Source organism: Psammomys obesus, unplaced genomic scaffold, assembly GCF_907164565.1.
Source record: "Psammomys obesus unplaced genomic scaffold, mPsaObe1.curated_primary_1811, whole genome shotgun sequence".
Classification (NCBI taxonomy): domain Eukaryota; kingdom Metazoa; phylum Chordata; class Mammalia; order Rodentia; family Muridae; genus Psammomys; species Psammomys obesus.
The window spans coordinates 1,722,302-1,748,730 of record NW_026590503.1 but is presented as its reverse complement, the minus strand read 5'-3'; the positions used below and the strand labels follow the sequence as shown (position 1 = coordinate 1,748,730).

General features: G+C 46.8%; 1 protein-coding gene across 1 annotated transcript in view; it reads right to left on the bottom strand.

Annotated features, from left to right (window-relative positions):
• Dnah11 (dynein axonemal heavy chain 11) overlaps positions 1–26,429 on the bottom strand; it is a 260,465-nt gene that overhangs the window by 211,301 nt on the left and 22,735 nt on the right. Inside the window, exons 9-20 of the mRNA XM_055607564.1 lie at positions 19,401–19,517; positions 15,037–15,174; positions 14,492–14,616; positions 13,641–13,836; positions 10,999–11,103; positions 10,454–10,846; positions 7,592–7,924; positions 7,160–7,411; positions 6,908–7,077; positions 5,905–6,127; positions 1,819–1,935; positions 1,631–1,717 (exon numbers count right to left, since the gene is read on the bottom strand). Coding sequence (XP_055463539.1) covers positions 1,631–1,717; positions 1,819–1,935; positions 5,905–6,127; positions 6,908–7,077; positions 7,160–7,411; positions 7,592–7,924; positions 10,454–10,846; positions 10,999–11,103; positions 13,641–13,836; positions 14,492–14,616; positions 15,037–15,174; positions 19,401–19,517 — 2,256 coding nt within the window. The remainder of the gene's footprint in view (positions 1–1,630; positions 1,718–1,818; positions 1,936–5,904; positions 6,128–6,907; positions 7,078–7,159; positions 7,412–7,591; positions 7,925–10,453; positions 10,847–10,998; positions 11,104–13,640; positions 13,837–14,491; positions 14,617–15,036; positions 15,175–19,400; positions 19,518–26,429) is intronic.

Genomic DNA, 26,429 nt, shown 5'->3' with positions numbered 1-26,429 from the left:
GGAAGGAAGGAAGGAAGGAAGGAAGGAAGGAAGGAAGGAAGGAAGGAAGGAAGGAAGGTCACAGTCCATCACCCCTTCTTCCTGGAAGGTCGGTGGCTTCCGTGTGGGGTGAGAAGCCCAAGGTGGAAGATCCCAGTGTCACTGCAGAACAAGAATACGCACGCCTCTGGCTGAGTCTGATCTCAGAGTATTGGATTAACAAGCTGAGCCAACACAGCCACAGAACGACAAGAGAAAGGCAACCCAGCCCCGTGCCACTGAAGTATCTGCCACGCATCCTGAAAGGCATAGGGTAAGCACCTCTCAGTGTTAAACATGCAACTATAAGCTGCTGCGGTTTGTGTGGAAATGGTAAGATTCAATACGTATCTGTCATAAATGTTTGCCGACAGCATATTGGTGAGTCAAGTAGAAAAAAAGCATTTTCTCACCCACAGTCTGCTCAGACCACCTGGAGCTTATATACGATCCTTTAACAATTCTTTATTAACATATGCTAACTTAGCCCTTTTCAGTGAACATAAACTAACTTTCTTCAGCCAAACAGGAGAAGACTCCAGAGTGGTGTTTTCTGAACAGTGTCAAAGCAAACAAGTTTCAGTTCAAAGCCAGATATGGAAATGCATAATGAGCTAAGTCAATTTGGACACCATTCTGAGGTAAATACTATGCCAAGCATGAACACAGAGCCCACAGAAGAACCCTAAAGGGTACCAGCCCCCGAATAGAAACATTCTCACCCTCACAGGGGCATTTTTGTACCCCTTGGGCTGCTAGGGTGAGATCCTGAAGTGTTTTTCTAACACAAAGATAGAAGAATCCTTTCAAGTCTTCTATGAATCGTATGTGGATTGAAGCGAATTCGTGTAATGAGAAACGAACGCTGGGGGACGCAGCAATATTTACACCAGGTGTACGAGCTTTCCAGGGGTCAGCCACACTCTGCCGGCCGCAGGCGGCATCGCTCACCAGGCATTTACTGGCAAAGCCCCACACCAGCCTCCACACTGGAAAACGGGAGGAAGCTGTTACACGGGAAGAACAGCATTGCTGATGTCCTTAACGATTAAGATAGCCAGAGCTGAACTCGTATCTGTGAAATTTGTGAGCCGTAATCTGCAGGAAAAAAAAGTCATTATACGCTGATTTTCTCCATCTGAAAGGAGAAAAACTGAAGCTGTCTGGTCGAGCTGCCATGGTAATTAAAATGGAATATGCTTTAAAACATCCTTTTTTTATCCCCCTCTTACCATGTGTGTGTGTCCCCACAGGCATGCTCATATGTCTATTGGGACTTGAACTCAAGCCTTCCCCCAGAAACCAGGTGAGCTGTGTTTGCGCTGATCTGTGTCCCGTCCTCACTTTTTGTTTTGAGGTAGGACACCGTGAACTCAGTCCTCAGCTGAGGCCAGCCTTGACTCGCGCGGCCCAGCCTCAGGCTCACGAGCAGCAGGGTTTCAGGCCTCCACGGCTGAAAACGCTCTTGACGTGTGGGAAGAGCTCCATGTATCCCTGCATTATCTTCGTGGTGAGGTAACTGGAGGAGACACCATTTAAAACAACCTAACACAGGGAGAGGAAAGCCCTTTCTGACAGGCTACTGCCGCGCACTCAGGTGAGGGAGAGTTACCTTATCCAGCGCCGAGTACGGGTCCTCTGCCCTAAACCCAAGAGGGGCGTAGCTTCCGAATCGGTCTCTGAATTCCGCTTGCTTTTCCTGCTCAGGGGAGGAAAAGTGTCTGTCAGTCACAGAGCTCCAATTACGCCTGCCAAACTTCCCTTGACAATAAATGAACACAAACCCAGAAACTAACTCACATCAAAAAACACACACTTTTTCCGTATACGCGTGACCTCTGCATTCTGGAGCGGGGAGACTTCCTGTCTGACCATGGCTGCAATCTTCTTGGTGGTTTCCCATCGCTCAGGTAACTCCTGTGCAAACAAAGGTGCATTGGCCATCACACCAGTTCCTGAAACAACTCCACCACGTGAGGTCAAATAATTCCCATTTCTTTACTCTTAGTCAAGACATCTTCTGAAGTGAGTTGTGCAAATAAAGCCAAGTTATAGCATAGTGATAAAGGGGTCAGAGCCCGGGCCTCTCCCCTTCAGCCACCAGAGCTACTTTCATCTTGGAGTTGGCAGAAATGTTTCAAAATAAAGACTTATCTCCAAATCACATTGCTGTTACGGGATAAACTTAAAGAGCTGTGTGGGCTGAGGAGGGCCCAGTCAGCAAAGCACTTGCTGTGCGCACTCCTGAGTCCCGACCTTCAACTAGGTGCAACCGTGTGGACCTGTCATCCTGCGGATGGGGAGGGCATGGAGACAGAATTCCTGGGGGTGGCCAGCCAGTTAGCCAAATGGGTGAGCTTTAGATTCAGTGAGAGACCTTGTTTCAAAAAAAAAAAAAAAAAAAAAAAAAAGACTAAGAAAAATACCCATCATCAAACTCTAACTTCCACATTCATGCCTATCTGCGCACGGACACCACACACATACACAACACACAGTTAAAGTGCCCTGGGCATGACTTTACTGGTTTCTAAAAACCTGAAATGTAAGTCAGGCACCTTAAGCAATTTAGAAAGTTTATTTTTAAAAATTCAAAAATCAAACAGAAAAGGTTGCTTTGAAACTCCAGTCCTGAGTAGGAAAAAGCTACATATGACTATCGTGTCCCCTTGTCCTTTGCAGGGTTCTGGGCTGGCTCATGATGGTAAGTTTTGGCTTTGAAGTTGGTCCATTTTTGGCAAGGAGGAATTTTTGAAGGAACTTAAGAGGCAAAGAAGGGAAGGTCACTTCCTACTTGATGTTGAGCAAACCAACAACGAACATCGGAGGCCCCACCTCCACGCTGCCCTCTGCCCACAGCACAAACAGCCCACAGCTAGGCCCCACCTCCACGCTGCCCCCTGCCCACAGCACAAACAGCCCACAGCTAGGCCCCACCTCCACGCTGCCCCCTGCCCACAGCACAAACAGCACACAGCTAGGCCCCACCCTCCACACTGCCCCCTGCCCACAGTGCCAACAGGTGTTGACGATCATGGCATGCGGTTGCCATGGAGAAGCAGCCCTGTGTCCCAGGACACTGAGCTCGTTCCGTCGTCATCGGCGGCACCCGTTGAGCTAAACTGCAGAGCTCTAGGCCTCCGCACACTGCTCCTGACCCTCCATCAGCACTGAACAGTCCACGAACGGCTGACTAGGAAGCGGGCCGTGCTTAGGGCTCAGTGCATGTGTGCAGAGCGTGTGCAGAGGCGAAGCGCCTGCCGCGACTTCAATCAGCACCGAGTCTCAAAAAAGAGAACCAAGACGGCACAGAACACTTCACAAGTCCCACGGTCCTCTCGTCCCACAGCCAGCAGCCAGCCACAGGGTCAATTCAGTTAGGAAGCCATAGAGTGTCGTGACAGGAACCCGTCCAACTCAGGAACCCACAGACTCGGCTCTAGAACATTTTTCTCCCATCTTTGACCCATCTTTTCTGCATCTTGTGGCTCTAGGTCCGATCCCCAGCATGGCGTTACTTGCCTCTCATCCCAGGGACAGAAGCACATGCAAGGTGCTCACACATTTGCACACATTTGCACACATTTAAAACACGTCTGCAACGTTATTAGATGCGTCTTTAAACTGCCCACGTCAGTCAGCTAAGTTACAACCCAAGTGTTTTCTCCTGATCGGCCTGTCAGCAGCTTCAGAAACACTGAGACTCTACTTTCAATATAATCAAACCCTGAGGGAGTCAAGGTTCATGCTATAATTCTGGAGGACATCGATAGTTCCCTTAGGTGATTAATTAAGTCATCACCGGCTTCTCTCTGAGGTCTATGGCAAGGTCCAAGATCTGACTCAAAGAATACCCGAAAGCTATGCTTGGGAGAAGAATTACAGGGGCCGTGAGATGGCCGAGTTTGATCCCAGGACCCGAACCAAATCATGAAAGTTGTCCTCTGACCTCCATACGAGTACTACCCCCAACACACACTGAAAAAAAAAAAAATGTAAAAACTAAGTTAGTAAAAATGTGTGTGGCAGGGGCTGCTGTAGTTGTCTGGTCTCCCCATGTTCCGCAGCCGTCTGCCCGGCTTGTCGTCTCACCCCAGCCACACCTCAAGATAGTTTCATGTAATTTACAGTAATTCACGCACAGTAGTTCTCTGTGTCTCTTATGGTCAAGGAGCACTTGTAGTAATACATTGGTGCATTTTATCCTGTCAAAGCAAAATGAGAGCTATAAAATGGCACCACCAGCGTGAAAACCAACTTAGTAATTCTTCATAAAGTCACATAGAGAACTACTATATGACCCAGCTAGTCCACTACTGAGTACATGCCAGAGGGAAATGAAAACAGATTCTCAAATATCCACATGGCAATGTCCAAGGCCAAATGATTGACACTAGCAAAGATGAAGGCAACCTTACATCCATCAGTAGCTGGCCGAGTAAGCAGTGAGCTGTGGGCAGTGGGACATCACTTATTCACGAAAAGGAACAAAATATTGATAACGTTACAAAGTGAACAGCTTCAAAAACGTCACATCAGGTGAAGCCAGATTCAGTCGGCTATGCGTCACATGACCAAGAAAAAGTAAGTCCGCAGAGACGAAAGGTCGCCCGGGGTTGAAGAGCGGAGCTTGGCTGTGGCACTGAACAGAAGGGGTGCTTACACTAAACCCCACTTAATAGTACGTCTAAGACACTACTCTCATGTTAGCTTAGTTGCCAATAGAAAGAAGTAACGGAAATAAGTTGGAAATAGCAAATATAGACAAATAAAACAATAAAGTAACTCACAAGAGATATTTCACCGAAAAGGAAAAGGATTCTAAGTTTTACCTAGTTTGCCAATTTCACAGTTCTGAAAACCGTGCGGTGTAGCTGGAGACACGACTCATGAGTGAGAGAGCTTGCCAGGCAAGTGTAAGGTCTGAGTCCAGATTCCAGCACCAGCTAAAAGGCTGGGAGCGGCACACACAGCTGTGTCCACAGCTGTCAGGGACGGAGGAAAGGGTCAGGGGAGCTCCCTGGCTGTCTAGTGAAAGGCTGGATCTCAGGGGACTTGGGAAGAGAACGAAAGAGCAGGACCGCGGATGTCCTGCCCGGCCTCTGCGCAGGTGAGCACACATACACACACACACTTATGCACACACACACACACACACACACACACACACGCTCACATGTATACACAAATCTGAGCTTGAGTGGTATGCTCTGACCACTACTAAAGCAGACAAACAGAACTCAGGGCTAGCTCTGGCTAACGCAGCCGCTGGTTACATTTACAAAGGCATCCTAAGCCCACCCCAACCATCTCCAGAGCTCCAAAACACACAGCAGCAGAGGCTCAGCTCTAAGATTTTCTTTTTCGCTCATAAATTCAGTTAAAATTAGACATACTTTGCCCATACTCTGGCACACACCAGCCACCAAACGTTTCCGGAGCACATGCAGCATGAAACAGAAATCTAACGGGAAAACACAGGGAGTTTCCCGTCCAGATCAGACTCCACCTTTTTATTCCTTATGGTCATGCTCATGATGTATTTTCAAGCCCAGAATATCCCTCAGATTGTGGGCCACTGGGAGTGCAGAGAGGTGTGGGTATGGCCGTTCTGCACACACGGAAATGAAATGCTGGGAGGTCGTCAACCACCCAGTGACAAGGACAGGGCCGCAGTGGATAAGAATATTTTTCTTACGAAGCACGCACAGATGGATGTTGCCTGGATTTGTACGTCTGTGATCTGGAAAAAGTAATCTCTTTCAGCCTCAGGCTCTTTGCCTGTACCACCAATCCGCAGTTCATGCTGGGACAAGGGTGTGTAACGGACCTGGCTGCAGGAATCACCCAGGTACTGGCGACCATGATGATTTCATGGGCACTTACCTCCAGCTGGGCATACACTTGCTCGGGCATCTTCTGGCCATAGCTTTCCAGCAACATGATGGTTTGTTTCAGAGGGTCAAAGAGCTCGTCGGTGTCTCTCTGTCGGCTTCTGACAGCCAGCAGATGGCCCATGATGTCAACTAGGCCACCGTGGTCGCCCTCACTCAGCTGTCTCTGAAGTCCTGCATCTGTCTGCTTGATGAACCCCTGCAGCTCACTCAGACTGTATGGACACACGTGTGCAAAAGCTAGGTTAATGCAAACATCTAGCTTTCCACGCCAAGTCCAGAGTAGGCTGCTCACAGCGGGAAGCTAGAACAAGCAGGTGTCCCTCACCAGAGCGTAAGCATTCATACATGCCATTTCCCACATTCCTCCTCCACTCCAGGCCCAGAGCAGGTCTCCGGCCTTGGCAATTGCTTCCCAGTCTCTGCCTGTGTGGGTGACCTATGAAGACACTATGCAAATGCAGCATTGCTGTATATGGTATGGCCTACTGCATTTGCTGCCTTTCGCCCGACAGAAGGGTCTCAAGCTCATTCACGGATGACAGGGCTCGACATAAGGATCCTTATGTGAAGACATCAATTGTTAAGCCTCTTCTAAAGTTAGCGGGACACATACTCTTGGAATTTATTCATCAACTACAAGCCAGTAGACTGGGTAGACACACAGAGACCAGAGGCCAACCTCAGGTGTCATTCTTTAGGATCCATGCAACCTACTTTGCTTTGATTTTGAGCCAGGGTCTCTCATGGAGCCTGGAGCATACTGGGTTAGGCTGGCCAGCTAGAGAGCCCCCAGGCCTTCCTCGTCTCCACTTTCTCACCTCTGGAATTATAAGCATAGCCCACCGCACCCCGTGTTCATGTAGGTACAGGACACTGAACTTGGGTCCCCACTCTCATATGACGAGAACGTTCCTGATGGAGCTATCTTCACAGCCCACCAGCCAACATTTGTCCAAAGCTTGTCCCATTTTAAACACAAAGGTCGAGGTTACCTGTCGACAACAAATCTCAGCAGATGCTCCTGAAACATCCAGCTCCACTTCCTGATCACACCAAGCAAGCTCAACTTGAAAGGCTTCATGTCTACCTTGAACCAGCTGTTGAACACTTGGAAGTCATCAAACTTGCTTATCTGAACATACAAAGCCTCATACAGGTCGATCTGCAAGATTAGAAAAGAAGTAACTCCCCAGCAACTCCACGAAAGGCCAGCACCAGAACTAAACACTGCGGAGTCTCCTTGCCTGCTCTTTGAATTGCTCTAGAGTTGGTGGCTGCAGGATGCCTTCGCCTGTGTGCGCATCCATCTCCTCAGATGGGACAGCATGGCCGTACAGGAGGAAGTGCCTCAGGATCTCTGCTCGGTCATCCACCCAGAGGTAAGCGTAGGTCTCCAGAGAACTTCTGAACTCCAAGGCTTTGCTGATGGCATCAGCCACTCTATTCATTATCTCCTGCCGGACCTCCGCCAGGCCCAGCATGTTATCCATGTCGGTCTAAATGGGAGGGAACCAAACATGTGTCCTTATCCAGGGAATCCCACCACAGCATTAGTCAAGGAAATTCTTTAGGGAGAGGCTTCAACAACAAGAAAAAACAAAACAAAACCAAACCTGTGGCCTTCACTGACGTCTGAGGGGCTCCTCCTCATCCCCGTTTGGGTCCTGGGAGATTACCTGGTAGTTGGCGACGTCCAGGTGTGCCGCCACACGCCCCATCTGGGCAGACGTTCTGAAGCTGGCACATAGCATCTCCTCCACCAGGTCGTAGACACCATCCCCAGCCTCTCTTTCCAGCGGAGGCCTGAACACAATGTCTGGGGCCACTAAGAGCATCTGTGCTTGACAAAACGGTGCAGGTTTTCGCTGTCTCTCCGTGTTGGTCAAAAAGAAGTCCAGATCATGTGAGATGGACTGGAAAAAGCCTTCCACCACAATGTCATCAATGAATTCCACATAAATTTTCCAGGAATCCAGGGAAGGATCAGCTCTGAAGAGCTTCTGGTTCTCCTACAAGCAAAGCAGTAAAGGGATTAACGATACCCAACATGAACGTGAAGCCTGCCAACCAGAGCGGCTGTTGAAGAAAAGACTGCAGTTTTGTGCACGGCACTAAGACATTCAAACCTAAGGCTATAGAACCTTGAAGGAGACAGCAAATACTGCTGTAGGATTTAATAACAATGTTGACATCAAGCTCATACACCACATATGTTCAAAAAGTAGCCTTCAAAAGAAAAATTAATATGGACATTGCTATCTTCAAATACAGGCAAGGAATATATCAGTTCCCAAACACTTGTGGAAGTGGGAGACCTGTGCTGTAGCTCTTGCTCTGTCTTCAATTCTGCTATCCAGGGCAGATATGGAAATAAAGAGATACCCTGTGTCCTTCTGAGGGCACTATTCTGTTCTTTCATGGTCACTAGACTGCAAAAGCATAGATACAAGAGCAAAAGGGGAAAACCCTAAAGACGATCCTGTTCCGTCGTCTAATGAAGATATGAAAAAAATGTCCATGGCACATTCAGGGTCACACTGGTGTAAGCCAGAGTTGTGCAGGACTGGAAATAAGCAAAGTCTCCTGTTTCCAAGGCTGGGCACTTCTGCTACTCTGGTCACACCAGAAACGCTTTGTGTCATCACATTCAAAAGATGGACTTTTACACATGTAGGGAAAGCAGAACCCAGGCTCCTCCTAGAATCCCCTGCACAGCACGGTCCCCTTCCTCCATTCTCTACCCAGCCTGGTCTAGTGAGGACGGCACTATCCTGTCTCTTCCCTCACCTCATGGAGTACTGCAAGGCTAGCCTTTGGACCTCTTCCCCACCTACAAGCCATTCCTACTTATTCTTGAGATAGATAGATAGATAGATAGATAGATAGATAGATAGATAGATAGATAGATAGATAGATAGATAAGAGATGGATGATAGATGATAGATAGATGATGGGTAGATAGATAGATGATAGACAGATAGATGATAGACAGATAGATGATAGATAAACAATAGATGGATGATAGATGATAGAGAGATAGATGATAGATAGATAATAGAGAGATAGATGATAGATGGATGATAGACAGATAGATCACACACACACACCCACACACAACCAATTCTATGTTAGCCTCCTGAACTTGCACCTTAAACACAAGACATTTCTAGTGTCACCTGCAACAAAGTCTTTGACAACCAAACACTCCCCAGTCCAAATCCTGTTTCTCCAAAACCTATTCCAACAGCTTCTCGCTGTCTCAGAGGAGCCTCCTTTTTCCATCCTCTCAGACCTGAAACCTTGACTTCCCTGATAACCTACAGCAAGTTTGTCTCTTCCTTTGAAACACATCCCAGTACTCATCAGCACTAACGGGTAAGCCTATCTCCGGCAAACCTTGACACGGACGCCGTCACACTCCAGGATGTCTGTTAGCCAGACAGATCTGTTTAAAACTGCAGAGGCTGAGCTAAGGCCGATCCACTTCCCCGGACCTCTCTTCCCAGGAGGCACTTTCCCTGTTGTTCTCACGCCGTAGTCTCCATCAGTCCCTACAACCCAAGCTCCACCGTTTCTCATCGGATCATGACATTCAGCTCCTGGCTGGCTCTGTCCCCTTCTTCCTTCCCCTTGTGGCTTACACTCAACAGAGCAGCTCTGAGCAGAAAGTCGCTGGCTGCTATCTTCCCATCCCTTCAAAGTCTTCACCATAGCAAACCTGTACTATGTAGACATGGTCTCCTCTAAATGCTTCCCCCATTACCATTCACCACACAAATTCCTCATCAGTGATCCTGAATGTCACAGCGATGCTTAGGTGGGCCAGCATGATACCGTATCTGATAGTTTTTCCTCCTTTGCTTTAGCTCATGCTTCTCCCTTTTGTTTTTGGCTTAGTTTTCAATCGGTTACCCCAGGACATTGCTCACTGATAATTTGAAGAACCCAAATCTACATATAGATATACACACACTTGCATGCGGAGAGAGGATTATCTGAGGGGAGTTTGGCCTCCATGAACAGATGTGTGCCCACCAAGGCTACAAGAGGGTGTTGGATCCCTTGAACTGAGTGACAGATGGTTGTGAGCTGCCATGTGATGCTGGGAATTGATCCCAGATCCTCTACAAGAGCAGGAAATGTTCTTAACCACTGATCCATCTCTCCAGCTCCAAGAAACCCAGATGTATTTTTGGAAGCAGAGCAACTGTGGCTGCCATCCTGAGATCATGAAAACATGGCAGCTGACAGGAGCCAACCAAGAGGGAGGATTAAACAGCAGCCAATGGGATCAGCTGGGACAAAGAGAGAGCCTGCCTGCACCTTTTCAGTTTGGTCATTGAACCTCATATTCACATCTCTCTCCCTCAGGAATGAGGAATGGTGAGCTACACAATCACAGGCAAATAAGATTGTTCCATCTTAAAGTCGGTCAAAACCATCTATTACCTCACTAAGGCATGACCTACAGTTAGCTTTTTGTTTTCTCTTTACTAAATAAAAAGACCTCTATCAGTTGGCACGTCGGAAGCCATTACCTCTACCAAGCTGTGTATCTTATGGCCGTCTTCTCTGATCCGCTTGTACTTTTTAGCAAACAGGTCCCCCTTGTCTTCCAAGTTCAAGGCAGCCTCCCTTCTGAGGTCCCTGCGGGGCAGCAGCGGCCACTCTGCCCAGGCCTGCATGGTTTGCTGGATGGTTCGCACGTTGCTCTGCGTCTGCGCCACTCTGCGCTCCAGCTCGGTGGCGGTCACTTGCACCTTCTCCATGTGGACCCAGAACTCGTCCTGCCATGTCAGCCATGTGGCCGCTGCCTCCAGCTGCTCATCCACAGCTCTGAGCTCGCCCTCAACGAGAGGATACTCAACTTCCAGGAGGGTCTGTTTCAGCTTATTGTAGCCTTGTACGAGGAGCTCGAGGTTCCCAATGTGCTGAGTGAGACAAAGCAAGCAAGCACGACACACAAAGGCCAGTACGTCAGCACGATTCTGCATAAAGGCACCAAGTGCCACAGGTCTCCCGAACAAGAAAGAAGACGCAAGTATTTTCATCTCAAAGAAGCCAAGTATCAAAAGCCACAGACCTTTAAAATAGTGTTCCTTTTCTGGAAAATGCCTAAAGCGGAAGCCGGTATGTCCGATTTCTTCAGCATCAAAAGGTATTTGACTTCTCTCAGCACCGCCACGAGCTATTTCAAGAATATTGGGGATTATTGCATACTCTAAGAATACATTTCTCAGCCAACAAGAGAGCTAGTGAGGAGAAGCATTTGCTATGCAGGCCTGACCACCGCAGTGCAGCCCCTAGGTCGCATGGAAAACCCAGGTGGCTCATGCGTGCAGCCGGAAGTACTCCACAGCGTGGAGACAGAACTCGGGAAGCCTAGGTGGATGGCGCAGCAGAACCAGACGGACCGTCTCAGCAGCAGGAGAGAACTGCTCCTGCAGGGTCCCCCACACGCTCCAGGCATTGGCTTTCCCTCCCCCACTCAGATAAACAATCTCTAGACACGAGAACGCCTTTCATTAAGATGACTTTAACTTGAAACACTTCAACATGATCTAGCAATTACTGCATTTCTGGTTCAAATAGACAGGGTTTTGCTTCATACACGTTGTTACTACCCAAGCCATGCATGTCTTCATCCATAAACTGAACAGTACAGAATTCAAAGTCTCCATGGTATGAGAGCTAATGGGTTTCACTATCTATTTTAAAATAATTGCAATCTCCAGAAAAAAAGTGAAACTCATAACACGTGCGCCTCGATGCATCCGAGAGAGGCTCCCGCCCACCTGGAACAGTGACGGGTCACTGGAACGCCAGCACTGAGTCGCTGGGGATGTGGGAGAATGGAAGTCAGAAGAAGGGCTCTTAGCTTTTCTGATCAAATATTTATGTTGGCATGCCAGGTCTTTATTAGCAAAATAAGGTGATGATGGTACTTGTATTTATTTTAGGGAAACAGAGCCGAGTCAGGGTGTTCACCCTGATCCTCTCACCCACTGGGCCACCTTCCACCTCCTAGGCAGGCTCTGGGGGGTCACGGCCATAATACTGACTAGTCTTCATTACCTGAAATGGCAAATTCTTTTTTTTTTTTTCCACAGAAACTTCCAAAGACACTTGCCCTTAACTATCCTGCAAATTTCAGGGTGGTAAACAGAAGAGAATAATTTTGTGTTTCCTGTCTAGAAAACAAAAAGACTAGGAGACGGGTTGTTTAAAGTATGTTTTGCACAGAATGCATGGTTAGGCATGGGAGCTCACGCCCCTAATCTTGACCAACACTTGAGAGGCAAAGGCAGGCAGATCTCTGAGTGTGAGCTCAGCCCTGTCTACATATTGAATTCCTGTCTCAAAAAAAAAAAAAAAAAAAAAAAGAATGCACCGGTCAGTCAGTCTCTGTATATATACACACACATATACATATGTGTGTGTCTGCGTGCACATACCTATCTACACACATATTTACTACTTACATGCATATTGAAGTTACACACACACACACACACTCCTGCTAATCAGGCTTCTGCACTGTCCTTGTTACATAATAAGCTGCATAGTCAGCCGTGTGGGGAGCACGGCTATGATCTCGGCAATAAGGAAGTAGAGTCGGGAGATCTCAAGTTTAAGGCCAGTCTTGGCTCCATGAGACCCTGTCTCAAAAGATGTAATAAAATTATGGCTTGAAGTCCCCCTTTCTTATAGACAGCATGGGCAGCAAATGAGCTATTCCATAAAAGCCGTCTATTCATCCAGGTGCTACGGAGCTGTTAATATTTTTGTATCAATGTGCGTTTATGTTTTAAACTGCTGTTTAACTGCCATCAGCTCAGCCACCATGACACAAGCTTATCTTCCCTTTGAAGAAATGATGGCAAACAGAAAAACCATTGTCAGCCAAAACCAGAAGAGACTCTGCTCCTTTTCCTCGGTGACTTTCACATTTTAATATATTGGAACGACCTGACACTTGATCTAAGACTACACAGGCCAGAAGTGGCCCAGTAACTCTCTCGGAACCAGCCAGCTGAGTTCCCGGTTTCTGACAGGAAGCTAGAACACGGAACACAGAAGAAGGAAAGGGACCCGATCCCCGGTGGCTCACCATCAGGTGAGTACAGGTAAAGTGGCAGTCACAGGACGCTAACCAGTTAATAAGGAAGGGAGGAAGTGCCTGACCTGGGCGCCCAGGACTGGAGCCCTTGCTGCTCAGGAGGCAGAGACAAAAGAATTGCTAGGTCAGCGCTCTCCTGGGCTGCAGATGAGTTCAAAGCCAGCCTGGGCAGCAGGCAGATCCTGCTCTCCAAAAAATAAATCAATAGGAGACACGGTAATAAGCGGATGACGCAGAAGGGTTTATGGGTGTGGCTCCACTGGTCGAGCCCTTGCCTTGCATACACAGGGCCCTGGGTTTGATGCCCTGGACTAAAAGAGAAGACCTGCTAACAAATAAGGTACAAGTAAATAAGGTCACTCAGAGTGCTTGCTGGGAATCTAAGAGGTCGTTCAACCAAACACAAACATACACACACACAAAAACAAACCTCTGTTAAAAAAAAAAAAAAAAAAAAAAAAGCTTTCTCAGGTTTAAGTTCATAACCCTCACACCACTGCCATTTTCCAAAACAGAGTTTAAAAAGCTGAGGCGAACCTCTCTGCCATTAGGGAGGCCTCAGGACAGGCAGCATCTCTAATGCACTTAGAAAGGCAAAGTCCTACCTTAGGGTCAAAGTTGACAGTAAGAAGGCCGTTTATGGCACTGAATTTAAGCAAGGGCTGATTCAGATTGAATTCACAGGTTTCATCCACATTTCTTCTCCATTCGCTATAAACATGACTTTCAAACTGATCCAGCAAAGTGGTCATTTCAGCATACTTCTGACAGACTGCAGCCTCATCAGGACTGTCCAGAAATCTGCAGCGACAAGTTTCTCCTGCTTTTTTTTATGTTTATCAACAGAGTTCAGCTTATTTTACATAAGAGAACAGGCTCATCCACTCTAAAGGTCAGAGAGGAAGCAATGAAAGCCACACAGTGCTTTAAAATTTTATCTGCTTAAAGACAAAAGGTAGTTACAAAAGAATCAATGGAACTCCAAAGACTTCAGAAAGTGTCAGATTTCCCAGTTTCTATCAGAGAATTAAAAAGAGCACAGAGAAATGTGTCACCAAGTAGGGGAGACTGAGGAAGAGAAAGTAGGATAATTAAACTCTCTAGTCAGTGAATGAAAAGGAGACATTAAAAGATAAATGGACTAGAAAATATGAAGCTTTGATTCCATAAAATATTCCAGAATCGTAATGACCCAACCAACAAGGAGCAGGCCAGCACATCCTCTAGTGCTAACAGGAGCTGCCATCTCCCTGTGCCAACACCAGCCAGAGCCCGGTGTGGTGATGGGCGCCCACAACCCTAGCCCCTGAGAGGTGGGGGCAGCCGATCAGCCCTTCAAGGCCATCCTTAGCTATCTAACCCATCTGAGGACTGCCCGGACCTCAGAGACACCGGCTCAATTCAGAAACACCGGCAGCATCAGCATCGCCCACCATGGACCAAGCCCAGCACTCACAGGTAACGGAGAGATGTGAAACTTGACCAAAACCTCTGAAGGCGCTCAAGGAGCATTCTGGTCCACTTAATATTTCCAGAGGTGAATGGCATGTTCTTGCACAGAATTTCATGTCCTTGTTCAATCTGCATGTTGGCAGTTGGCATTTTCATGAAGAGGGAGAAAAGGGACGCTCTGTCAGGGTGTTTTCCAGCCATGTACACAGATGTTTATTTTCCTTTCACAGTGGTATTAAAGGTGGTTAATAACTTTGCCAATGAAGAAGCAAGGAAGGGCCAAAGCAAGTTACCATCTCCAGAAGAAAACCATTAAGCAAAAGCCTTCAGCTGGAAGGATAGCTCAGTGGCAGAGTTTTTTCTTAGCACAGAGAAGGTCTCGCTCAATCCCTAGCATGAGATGTCATATTAGTGACATCTATAACGACACCGATCTCTCATCCTTCTGTGTCATGTATCTAGCGCTTGAGTCCTCGCACAATGAAAGGGTTCTGTTGACGGCCATTACCCACATAACATGGTGGCACCGTGAACTCTGACCCCACTCACCTGCCTCATGTGCTCGTCATACAGTTGCTTACACATGTCCAACTCTGCGTTGAACATGTTCAACAATGTGCCGTAATGTGGGCTGAACATTTCCATGACAACTGGTTTCTCTAGAAAATTCCCAAATACGGTCAAAAGCTATTAAAAAAATCAAAGTTAAAGAAAGGTTAAGAACTCTGAGTGTTTAGTGCAAGGATTTGGCTCACAACTTTCCCAAGTAAACTTCTTACACTACTAGAGGCAAAGTCAGGGCCGTAAAATACACACGGTGCCAAGAAGACAAAATGCTTATTTTTGTGTCTTCTTAAAATTTCACATAACCAATAAGCCAAATTCCAGATAACATTTCTTTGCCTCCGTGGAAATTGGTAGGGTCAGAATGAGCCAATGTCTACGGGCAGTGGCGCTCACAGCCACCAAGCCCCCTGCTGGGTGTCAGGGAATGGTTTCAAGTGGCTCAGTGTGTCTAAAAGTAGAAGCCAGACTTAAATGTGTGTTACGCATTTCTTCCCATCAATAACTACACCAAACGTACCAACAACAGCAACCGACCCGTCCCTTCCACGCCCTGCAGATCTAGTTACTCATAACTGTGGCCCCAGCAGCCACGGTGCTGCTCTGAAAACACTACAGGGGGAGGTCTCCTTTGACACGGAGGTCGGAGGTCGCAGACTGTCTGTTGCTCAGACAGAGCTTGTGGCTGGCTGAGCTAAGCAACTTAGGTTGTGAGGGGGCAGAAGACACTACCAAGCAGAGGACGCATGTGGAGGGGGCGTGGGGCAGAGCGATGACGGGTGTCAATCTGGTGACACCAGCTTCACAAAGCTCCTCTCTCTCTCTCTGAAGACTCCCAGGTTCCCCAGGTCCCCACCAGTGTCCATGAAGGTGAGCTACGTTTACTCTCTGGCATGAATTATTTTACGTGTGGCGTGATGTGGCTTTCTTGGCAAGCTAAGTCACATAAGAATGTAATGTTTGTATGCAGTGGGCATTCGAAAGTGCCGAGGGCCAGGCACACTTGAAGGCCTTAGAAGCAGCTGTCACACTTCCCTATGAGAACTGAGCTGCAGGGAGGGAGCCACCGGCCCAAGTTCACAGGCTAGTGAAGAGCTAGATGAAAGAGCTGGTCTCATTCTTCACCGGCTGCCTCCCACCCTCCCCATCCAAGCCTCCTATGTGACACTATTTTCATCACTAGCAGCTAACTGCAGCCTAAAAATATCAAACAGAAAAATTCCAGAATGGAACAATTTCCTAAGTTTTGTTCAATTCTGTAATTTTGTATTACATTGTTGCAACAATTCCATCCATTGTGAATGCTATTACTCTCTCAGTGCTCTAAACTGAACGGATCCTGGGCACATAATTATAAGAAAATATAAACCAGTCCCAAACTATGCAAAGCTGATGCCCACAGGGATCCTGGACTATGTGGACTTTAATGTGCCCATTATAATGCATCTTATGTTGGTATTTTCTTCAAGAGATATCTCAAAATAATTAAGTAAAGCATCATGAAAATGAAGAGAATTTTGTTTATTTGTTTTGTTTTGTTTTTAGGAAGTAATGGGTGCCTTTATTAAAAAAAAATAGCTTCATTATAGAAATTTTGCAAACATTCCTGTGAGTTACACTCGCTGAAAATAACACAGTGAAAAGTTACGTAAATTAAAATATAAATGCATCTGTATCATGGGCCTCCAAAGACAAACACATTCTGGCTTTTTCTTATAACGGTTGTAACGTAACAGAGACCTCCGGAAGATTTTTAACCCAGACGGTCAGTTACCTAGCAAAATGTTGATCATTAACTTTCTTCTCCAGGCCACTGTTGTGTTGGTTGGAAGTTCCCATGAATTCACAAGTGGTCACTAGCCTCCTAGGTTAGCAGACGGAACCCCAACATCAACTGGAAATGCATTCCTTCCACACACCCTTCCATTCTCCAGAGGCTTCCACGTTAGAGCTCATCCTGCTTACTCATGGCAGAGCTTTAAAGCCCGGAGTCCGCAAAAGGGAAGACAGAGAAATACTCCACAGAGGAGCCTCGGAGCTGGACAGCAGGGAGTCGGGCAGTGGTGCTGTCCAGAGCCTCCAGGATGAGAACTACAGTCACGTAGGCTCCTGGCGCCTCAGCCGGACACACAGCTGCTTTATGGTGGCAGAGCTTCCCTTCCCACTGGTCCTGCAAGCTGAAGCCTGAATCCCACAACATTCTCTTCTCCTAAAGACTCTGTTTCAGATCTCTTTAATTTCCCTCTCCCTCTCAGCTTTCCACAACTGTGCTGTAATGTGCAAAGAAGTATCAATATTAGTTTGCCTGGATTTGCCTTGTTCAAAGACTTTTTAATTCTGTGGGTACCTGAACCCACTTCAGATTTTGGACTGAATCATATTCAATTTGTATGTTGTCTAAAATCTTTTCTGGACTCTCTTCCCAAACATAGTTCAATGTACCTCAATACAAATCTTAGATCCATTTGTTAGTGCTGTGTTCATTATTTTCAGCTGATGCCAGCACTCGAGGTTCTTAAGCTTTACAGTTTACACCAGGATACTAGTGATCACTTTGCTTCCTTTACAAAGAGCAGACATCTAATTATCGCTCAAAACAGCCTACAAAAATATTCCTCTCCTAAAGCAATCAATCTGTGGTCAAAGTTCCTCAGCCTGTGCCTAAGGCTGAAATCCTGTCTCCCTGGAGTACATGGCCTGCACATTTTCTCCTGCCCTCACATCCCAATGTCTAATTCCAGGTAATCCTGTTACCCTCAGGCCGTCAGTGAGAACCCGCTGTCTACAAGGCAACTTAATCCTAACAAAGGCTGCGCGTTGCAGCCTGCCATCCGCTCCTCCTAAGGCAGGATTTTATCTCATTACTTTAATAGTCAGCTACAAATATGTGGAATGCTTTTTAAAAACCACTTGTCAACAAGACAAAACTGCTTGAGAAAATAAACTAACATGTGCTTAAATAACCCATGTTAATGGCTGTGAGTGGGCACAAAGAATGATGTGAATTAGATTGCTAATTAAATGGAATTAGGAAGCTCTGTACACCAAGAGTTCACTCTGTTCTTTCTTATGGTTACCCACAAAACTTAAAAGAGCACAAGTTAATTTCCAGTAACATAAATATGAAAAGTCACTGCACAGACATTAGAAAAAACTACTATTCAACTCTTTTTAGGAAAAAAAAAATGAAAGCCTAACTCTGCTAAATGAGAATCAGAATGCTATCATTTTGTCTAAGAACAATATTTATGTATATCTAGCCAAAGGAAAAAAAGAACATATTAAATATAAAATAATTGTACCAAAGAGAAGAAACCACAAAAACATACCATATATTCTGGCCAATGGACATCTCAGTTTTACCTGAAAATTTTTGTTTTGTTAAAACAAACAAACATTTGGTCCTTCTCAGCTGACAAAATCCAATAACATCATCCTTGAAAATCTGCCTGCTATACCGCTTTGCTCTGCCATTCTCAATAAAGCGTGTCTGTGGTTCCCAGCGGTGCCTGCTTAGCTGGCAAACAACTCCCCTTGGGGAGATCACCTCATACCAACTGCATGGGATTTGCAATTCACCTTCTCTAACATGCCGTCCCATTTCCGTAACATAAGCTTCGGATCTCCAGGAGTTTTCAAAACACATTTCTTTTCCAGAACTACTCCACTTCCCTGCCCTCTCTCCCTCCCACCTGCTCATGTACAAGCTGGCAGACACTCTGCCACTGGCCTGCATTCCCAGCCTTCTACATGATCTTTAATACACATACACTTTATTAAGCTCATTCACAAAACATTCTCTCATGCTTCAATATCTCTGATGTCAGAATGTATTAGACAATCAATGAAATTATAATTAATTTAGCATCACTTTTTCTTATTGACACATAAATCCCTAGTAATCAACGGTCCTACACCTGGTGAAATAGGGAAAATTAGTCGTTGTTTGTTTCAGTCACAGTGCCAAAGCAGGCAGATGATGCCAGCACAGGCAAACAATAAAAAGAAAAGGATTATTGAAATTATAGATTTGTTTTAACTTTTCAGTGTGGCTTCCTGTTGAGTCAATATTTTGCTGGACACATTCACCTTGCTCTAGAGGAAATAAGAGCTAAAATACAGTAAATGCCAGAAGAGATCAAAAGTCAAATGTCCTAGAAACGACCTTCCCAGAGTAAACTGAACTATTCTCTAGTGCATTATTCAAACTCTATTATTCAGTGGGCTGAGCTCGAAGGAAATGTGACTGATCCGGTTACTACTCTACCTGCATCAGAAAAGAATGTACCTGGCCTTTTCGTGTAACCGTCTAAATTATTCGTTTTCTTGGGGGCTTCTTTCGAACCAACCTTAAATGCAGATTCCAAACCGCTGCAGTTTTGGAGACCTTCGCAGAGCAGCGTCCCAAGCCTCCGGTCAAAGTCCAGGGTTTTGGACTTAAACGTGAAGTAATCGATTTCAAAGCCCTGCATGGTGCAAAGTAAAGTAACAGTTAGCGAGACGACGCCACCGAGAGACAGCAGCCACGTAAGCCTGACCTTGCTGCCTCTGACTGACCGCCTGTGCAGCAGGCAGCCTTGTTTCCAGGAGGCTCAGCTCTCCGGGCACTATGGGCCCACACTTGTGTGGGCACCAGCGTGCCCGCCTCCCTCCCTCCAACCCAGTGATAAACAAAGGGTGCAGTTTCTCAAAACACTCCCATAAACTGGCAGATCATCTAAGCTCCTGTTGACTTGGGGATGGAAACAACACTCTCCTCAGGTCAGAACCGAAAAAGTGCGAAAGCCTCATGCATGATGCAGGAAGTGGAGACACTTTTCCCAGGTTCTCACTAACAGCACCCAGGACACCTCCAGGAAAGCTGTCCCTGGGCACACAAGGCCATCCTCAGGCTTCACCATCAGGGTGCCCGAACCGCGCGCCCCAGGCTTAGCACAGTGAAGGCTCTTTTGCCTGTTCACCAACAAAGTCAGCAATAACAGTTGTGAACACAGCCCTCTTTTTGGCTGTTTTCAGAGCCTTACATTAAGTCTTACATCTGGCGTAAGGTGATGCTGCTTTTCCATTCTGTGAATGACAAAACAGCTCAGCAGCAAGGTGTGTTGCTCTGCATTCTAAGAACCTCAGAGTACGCTATTCCTTCGAGGAAGTGATTGCAAACTTGCTTTCTGAGCCATTGACTTTTAGTACAAAAGGAAACAGGCATGACCAGCCACTGAATGTATCTGTCACATTGACCCATTTAGAAAAAAAAAAAAAAAATGTTTTAAATTTGTTCTGGGGAGAGGGTTTGGAGCAAGCTGTCATTCCTTTCTCTCTTCCATAAACCGATACTGAGTGTCTAATCACTCAGCTGCAACAGTATTTGCTAGGTACACTGCACTCTGTGCATAAAGCCCATCCCCCAGCTGCTGGGACAACACGCCCACAATGGTCTCAGCGCCTCTGCTGCCCCAGAGGGAATCCAAACACACAGGGGTAGTGATTCCTAGAAGTGATCAGAGGGCACGGCCTCCTGACGGAATGCCACCCGGGCCTTAGAGAGTCTCGTCCACCCACACAGGACAGAGGGGTCCTCGGGGCTTGGGCAGCCTCTGCCAACCCTGAACCTACGGATGCCAGGGGCTTGGACTTCCAGCCTCTAGAAGGGGAGAAATGAGCGCCTGGTGTTTACAAGGCACTGACTCCCAGCATGCTGTTACAGCAGCCTGATGACAGTGAGCAGGGCAGCTCAGGACAGGTTCTCCACTCCGTCACCAAACAGAACGGTGAGCATCAAGAGGACAGAGCGCGGGCTCCTGAATTCGGGCCACACGGCTGCTGGTTAGAAGGAAACACAACTTCCCAACAGGTTCCAGCAAGCCCCACACACCCCTTCTCAGGAAAGAGACGGAATAGGTCTGTAATCCTATCCGTTTAACTGTGAGGGACAGTGGGTAAGATCACAAGGGGATGAAACAAGAATCTCTACCTCAGACTCTCTCTCTTTCACGCGTGCACACACACACGTGCACATTCCTATTACATTCCTTAAACCAAAATTAGAAGTGACCCCAAGGGACCTGTCCCTCAGCAAACGAAGCAGGGAGGGGCTGGAAGTCAGTGGGTCGGGCACTGGCTTTGCAAGGACCTGACTTGGAGTCCCAGGACCCAGCAGAGGATGAACAGCAGCCTCCCCACTAATGCACACACATGCACGTGAACACACTTGATAGAGACACTGCCACAGAGGACTCACCCGTGTCTTGTATAAATCTGAACCCACTGACCTCTCTGTCGAGTTGCTCTTCTATTAACCCTAAGAGGAACTTGGGGAGCCCTTAGCCACTTTCTCCCCGTGCCACCTCCATCTCCACCTCCCCGGCATGACCCTCCCAGACAAGCTGCTGTCCATCTCAGCTGTGTGGTAACTGGCCCTAAACTCCCGCCAAGATGCAGCCTACTCCTGTCTTCCAAGGCCAACTCCAAACTCCCGAAAGTTAACTCGGTTCATAATCTGAGTTTGTTACACTAGCACAGCGTGGGTCTCGAAGCTCCACAGGGTTGGGCCCTCACTGAATCTCACCTCTACTCTCCTTCACCACCTTCCCTGCTCCTCCCTGTTTGCGTGACAGATCTCTGTGTGCATTTTCACATCTGGAACAGAGCTCTCTTCTATGCCCCAGCATTGAGTTGGATTCTTTCCGGGTTCTGAGTAACAGAGCCTCATGGCCAGACTTTTTCCCACCGAGACAGTAACAGTATTTTCCAAGTTCCCAGTTCACGGCTGTTTGTGTAAATGTTTATGGGATAGGAAGGGATGAGTTAGCATATGACTCAGGAATCATAAAAATACCTCTACATTCTGGAAGATACAAAACTGCTTTTACTAGCACCCCGAGAAGCTATGAAAAGGTTTTAAGTAGAGAAAAGGCACGATTTGACTAAGTACGTGAAAGGCTCTCAGGCTGGTACATGGGAGAATAAAGTAATGGAGCCAGAACCGGCCAGAGTGAGAAGCTTAGAGGCCATGCAGCAGCGCAGGTGAGCAGTGAGCCGAGGATGTACCTCCCAGGCAAACCTGGAGGAACTGGGCATCTCGGCGAAATTACAGATTCCCGCCAGCACTTCCCTAGAAAGCCGACTGTCGTGAGTCTGAAGAACGGAAGACAGTTGGGGGTGGGATGGGTGGTGAAGACAGTTCTGAAGAGGCTGGTTTTAGGCCGTCCATTGAATTCCCAGTGGGGACGCTGGCCACGCAGTTGAATTCGCTGTGAGTTCGTGGTCTGAAGAACCCGCTCACTGTGAGGTGCCCTGTGCTTAGGTTTTGGCTGGAGTTCCTCAGCCTCTCTGTCCCTCTGTCCAACACGGCTTGAGTGGGGGTCGGGGGGACATGGATAATAAACTTGACCAACTTTGCTTTCTCAAGTGATTAGCACCCCCACACACACTCTCAGTTATTTTTAAATCCCAAATTCCGTGCAACTGGCATCTTCCAGCTCAGGTGCTACGGTTGGATTAGCTGTTCATTCCATGTGTCTGCTGTCTGTGTGCTTTGACCAAGAGGGTTAAGTTGTAAACTACAAAATCAGTTTCAGGTTTAACCAAAATACTGAATCTTCTCTACACTCCTGGGTCATACCCCCTTTGGTGCGGTCTGTTTTCTGTCTGTCCTGGTTTGAATGTAGATTGGCAAAGCCGCTGTGGGAACAAGGGCCAGGTCCCTAGATATGAAAACAGAACAACTATCTAGCCCACCGCTCTTCTCCTGAGCTTCCCTTCATGGCGTTCCCTCAGAAAGAGCTATGGGGAGGTGAGGACAAGCAACCCACTCTAGGCAACGCAACGATGTAAGTGCTGGTCAGTGCATGAGGGGGTTACACTCATACACACAGTTTATAAAACCGGAATCCTACTCTGCCCAGAAAAAGGAAATCTTGCCATTTGCCTGGACATGGACACACCTGGGGAACACTGAACAAGTGAGTCAAACACAAAGAGAACCGCATGGTCTCGGTATCCGTGAACGTGAGGCAGGAGGTGGGAACAAAGTTTGAGACAGGTCAGAGGACGCCAAGTCCCAGGTACGCGAAATCACAGGTGTACCGGATAAGGAAGCGGAGCATTCGCTACAGTGGGAGGTCAGCAGAAAACCGCACCTGGGGTCTTAAAGCCAGACCTTAGCTGCTCCTGCACCTCACGCCCAGGATAACCGTAGAAGGAAAGGAAGGTTAGCTTGCTTGGCCAGGTGACCTTTTCACTATCTGGGTCTTACAAGATCTTGGTGCAAACAGTATGAACATGCACTTTCTCTTTACAAATGAGAATAAGATTACAACCATGAAAATAATCCCTTCTGTATGCTGCCGGTTCCATCTGGCTAGAGTCTGACATGTGTATTTATGACAAAGCACATCGCCTCTTTCTTTCTTTCCTCTCCATTTCTTTTCTTTCGCGTGTGGACTCACTGAGTTTGGGCATTCCCATTCCATCTTCCTCAGGACCTGACACGTGGCTGTGGCTCCCTCTTTTCTGCTCAGAGCAGACTACAGAATTGGTGCTCACTCTTAAACATCAGACAAAATCCTTGAGCAAAATAGGCCAGGATGCTTCCTTTGGGGGAATTTTAAATTCAGTTTTCTTAGCAGTGCGATTCAAACCACCATTGCACTGTGGCGGAGGGCAGGCTTCTTAGCGGTGGGTCCCTTTCATCCAAGCTGTCAAAGCCATTTGTGGAAATTCCATCCTGGTTTTGCTTGTGTATTCTCTCTTATCTTTAGATGGCTACAGTTCTGTAGCAATCAGTTTCATTTCTGCCAGTGGTAATTTCTCTTTGTATTTTTTTTAAGTTTCTTTTTTTTTTTTGGAAGAACTTTGTCTTTTCAATAAAACATACTTTGGTGTCTCTCTCATGCCTTCTCTGTCTTCTCTCTCTCTCTCTGTGTGTGTGTGTGTGTCTCCCCTGTCTCTGTCTCTCCGTCTCTGTCTTTTTGTCTCTTTGTCTCTCCGTCTCTCTCTCTCTCACTCTTATTCCATCTGTCCCTGGGGTTTACAATGAAGTTGCATGCTGAGCTGATCACACACTAAAAGCTGAGGTCACACTGTTTTAACACAGCCCACGTGTTGCCAAGAGTTGGCCATTGCCCTTCCTCCTGATGGGAACCATGGCTGCTGTACTGGTTAGAAACACAGAGTGGACCGTGGGGTACTCAGCTAGTCTGGAAGGCCAGAGTTCAAAGTATGTAGCATGGCTTCTGAGTGCATATAGATTTCTCCACCTCAGAAGGTCAGAAGTTGGGCTGAGCTGGCATGACACACACCTATTTCCCTGACGCTCAAGGAGTGAGGGCAGGAGGATCAGAAGCTCAAGCCTGACATCAGCTACATGAGATCCTATCCTACTTTTTAAAAAAGGAGCCAGGCCACGGGCTTTAATCCCAGCACTCAGGAGGCAGAGGCAGGTGACCTTTGTGAGTTCAAGTCCAGCCTGGTCTACAGATGAGTTCCAGGACAGCCAGAGCTCCACAGAGAAACCCTGTCTCAAAAGCAAAACAAAACAAAAACAAGCGTGCAAACAACAATTGATTCTTTCTCCTGCTCCTCCCCCCACCCTTCTTTCTCTCTTTGAGGTGTGAGCATGTTACTTAAAAGCTTAGTCACGGGGCCCTGCATAGCTTCCCTCTTGCCTCCAGGGTACTCCTTTTTTCCTGCTGTGTTCCTTTTGCTGCTCTGCCGTTAGAGTCTGCTGTCACAGATCCCACTCTACAATTTTAATTCCTTTCCTTTTGCTGAGGTTTACCTTGTGGCGAGGGTCCGGGACAGCTCAGGTGGGCACCTGTCCCGGGCACCGGACGGGTCTGCTGGTGTCCAGCTCTTCCACATGCTTGATCTTCTAGGCGTGCTCAGCTACCGACAGGCATGCTGGGGTCCATGGGCCAGCCGCAGCTCTGCAGCTCTGCGTCACTGTTCTGTGCTGCTTGGAGCCTATGGACTTAGAGTGCTGTTTCCGCGCTGGACTGACCCTTGTCATGGAGGAATGTCCCTCTTCAGCGGTTTTCCTCATTGTGAAGTTTACTTTTTGGCATTTTTTGTGGTCATTTCTAATTTCCTTTGATTAATGTTTGCATCATATACTCAGTTACTTATAATATGCTTGCATGATTGCATTTGGGAGGAACAAGCATGCATTAGCTCACGTTTTAATTCCCGCTGCCACGCTGTCTTTGAATTGGTGTGTGAAATGACTATTGTATATGTATGACTAATGCATCTAATGACTATTTGTATACTAGGGTAAGCTATTTCTTTCATCCTCACAGTTTTCTCATTACATTTTCCTGCCTCTTTATAATAATTTGTTCCTTTAAAGATTATATTGGATACACTTATACAATTCCAAGTATACTGTTTTGCCATGCTTCTGGTATTCTACTATAGCTGTTAGTGCATATAAAACATTTTTCACTGTGTAATACCACTATCTCCAACGTCCAGAGAAACATAAAAGTTTACTTCCCATGGCCAAATGATCAAGAAAAAGTCATAAGAGAATTTAAGAATGCCTAGAGGCAAGTTGAGCAATGGTGGCTCATGCCTTTAATCCCAGCACTAAGGAGGCTGTGCCAGAAGAATCTCTGTGAGTGCGAGGCCAGCCTGGTCTACAGAGCAAGTTCCAGAACAGCCAGAGCTACACAGAGAAACCCTACCTTGAGAGAAAAGAAAAAAAAAAAAGCAGGAGGAGGAAAAAGAAGGAGGAGAGAAAGAGAGAGAGAAGACAGACTAGTGGCAGAAATAAACTTCCAACATGCTCTAACTCAGAACATGCAATAGATGTGCTAAAATTAAATTTTAAAGCTACAGATTCATTAAAAAATGTTAAAAAAACAAAATAATTGTTCTAGTTTTACATCTCAGAATAATAAAGATCAGAGCAAAGACACACGTGTTAGGAAACAGGAGAACAACAGAGATTAATCAAGAAAATGAAATGCTGATTCTTCAAAATACAGTACTTTAGTTATACCGAACAAAAAATTATCTAAATATACCAATTCAAAATTTGAAGAATTTTTGCTAGATTTACTAACTCTCGCAGTCAGGTTTTTCTGAATATGCAGTATCACGAAAATTGAAAGTGCAAATGTTACTATGCTTCTTTTAAATGAAAAGGCTACAATGCTGTGCTGTGACCAGCTGTGTACGACATCAGGACACACAGCTAGGCTCATGTCTGTGGTCCCAGCATAGGCATGAGAGGGACGCGGGTACGGAGCAGGCCAGCCTGGCTCACGTGGCAGGACTCAGGAGGGCTGGGGGAGGAAGGTGACCCGGATGAAATGGACAAAATCCTAGAGACGTGGCAGCTAAAAGGTCAGTTCAGAAGAGCCAAACTAGTCAGG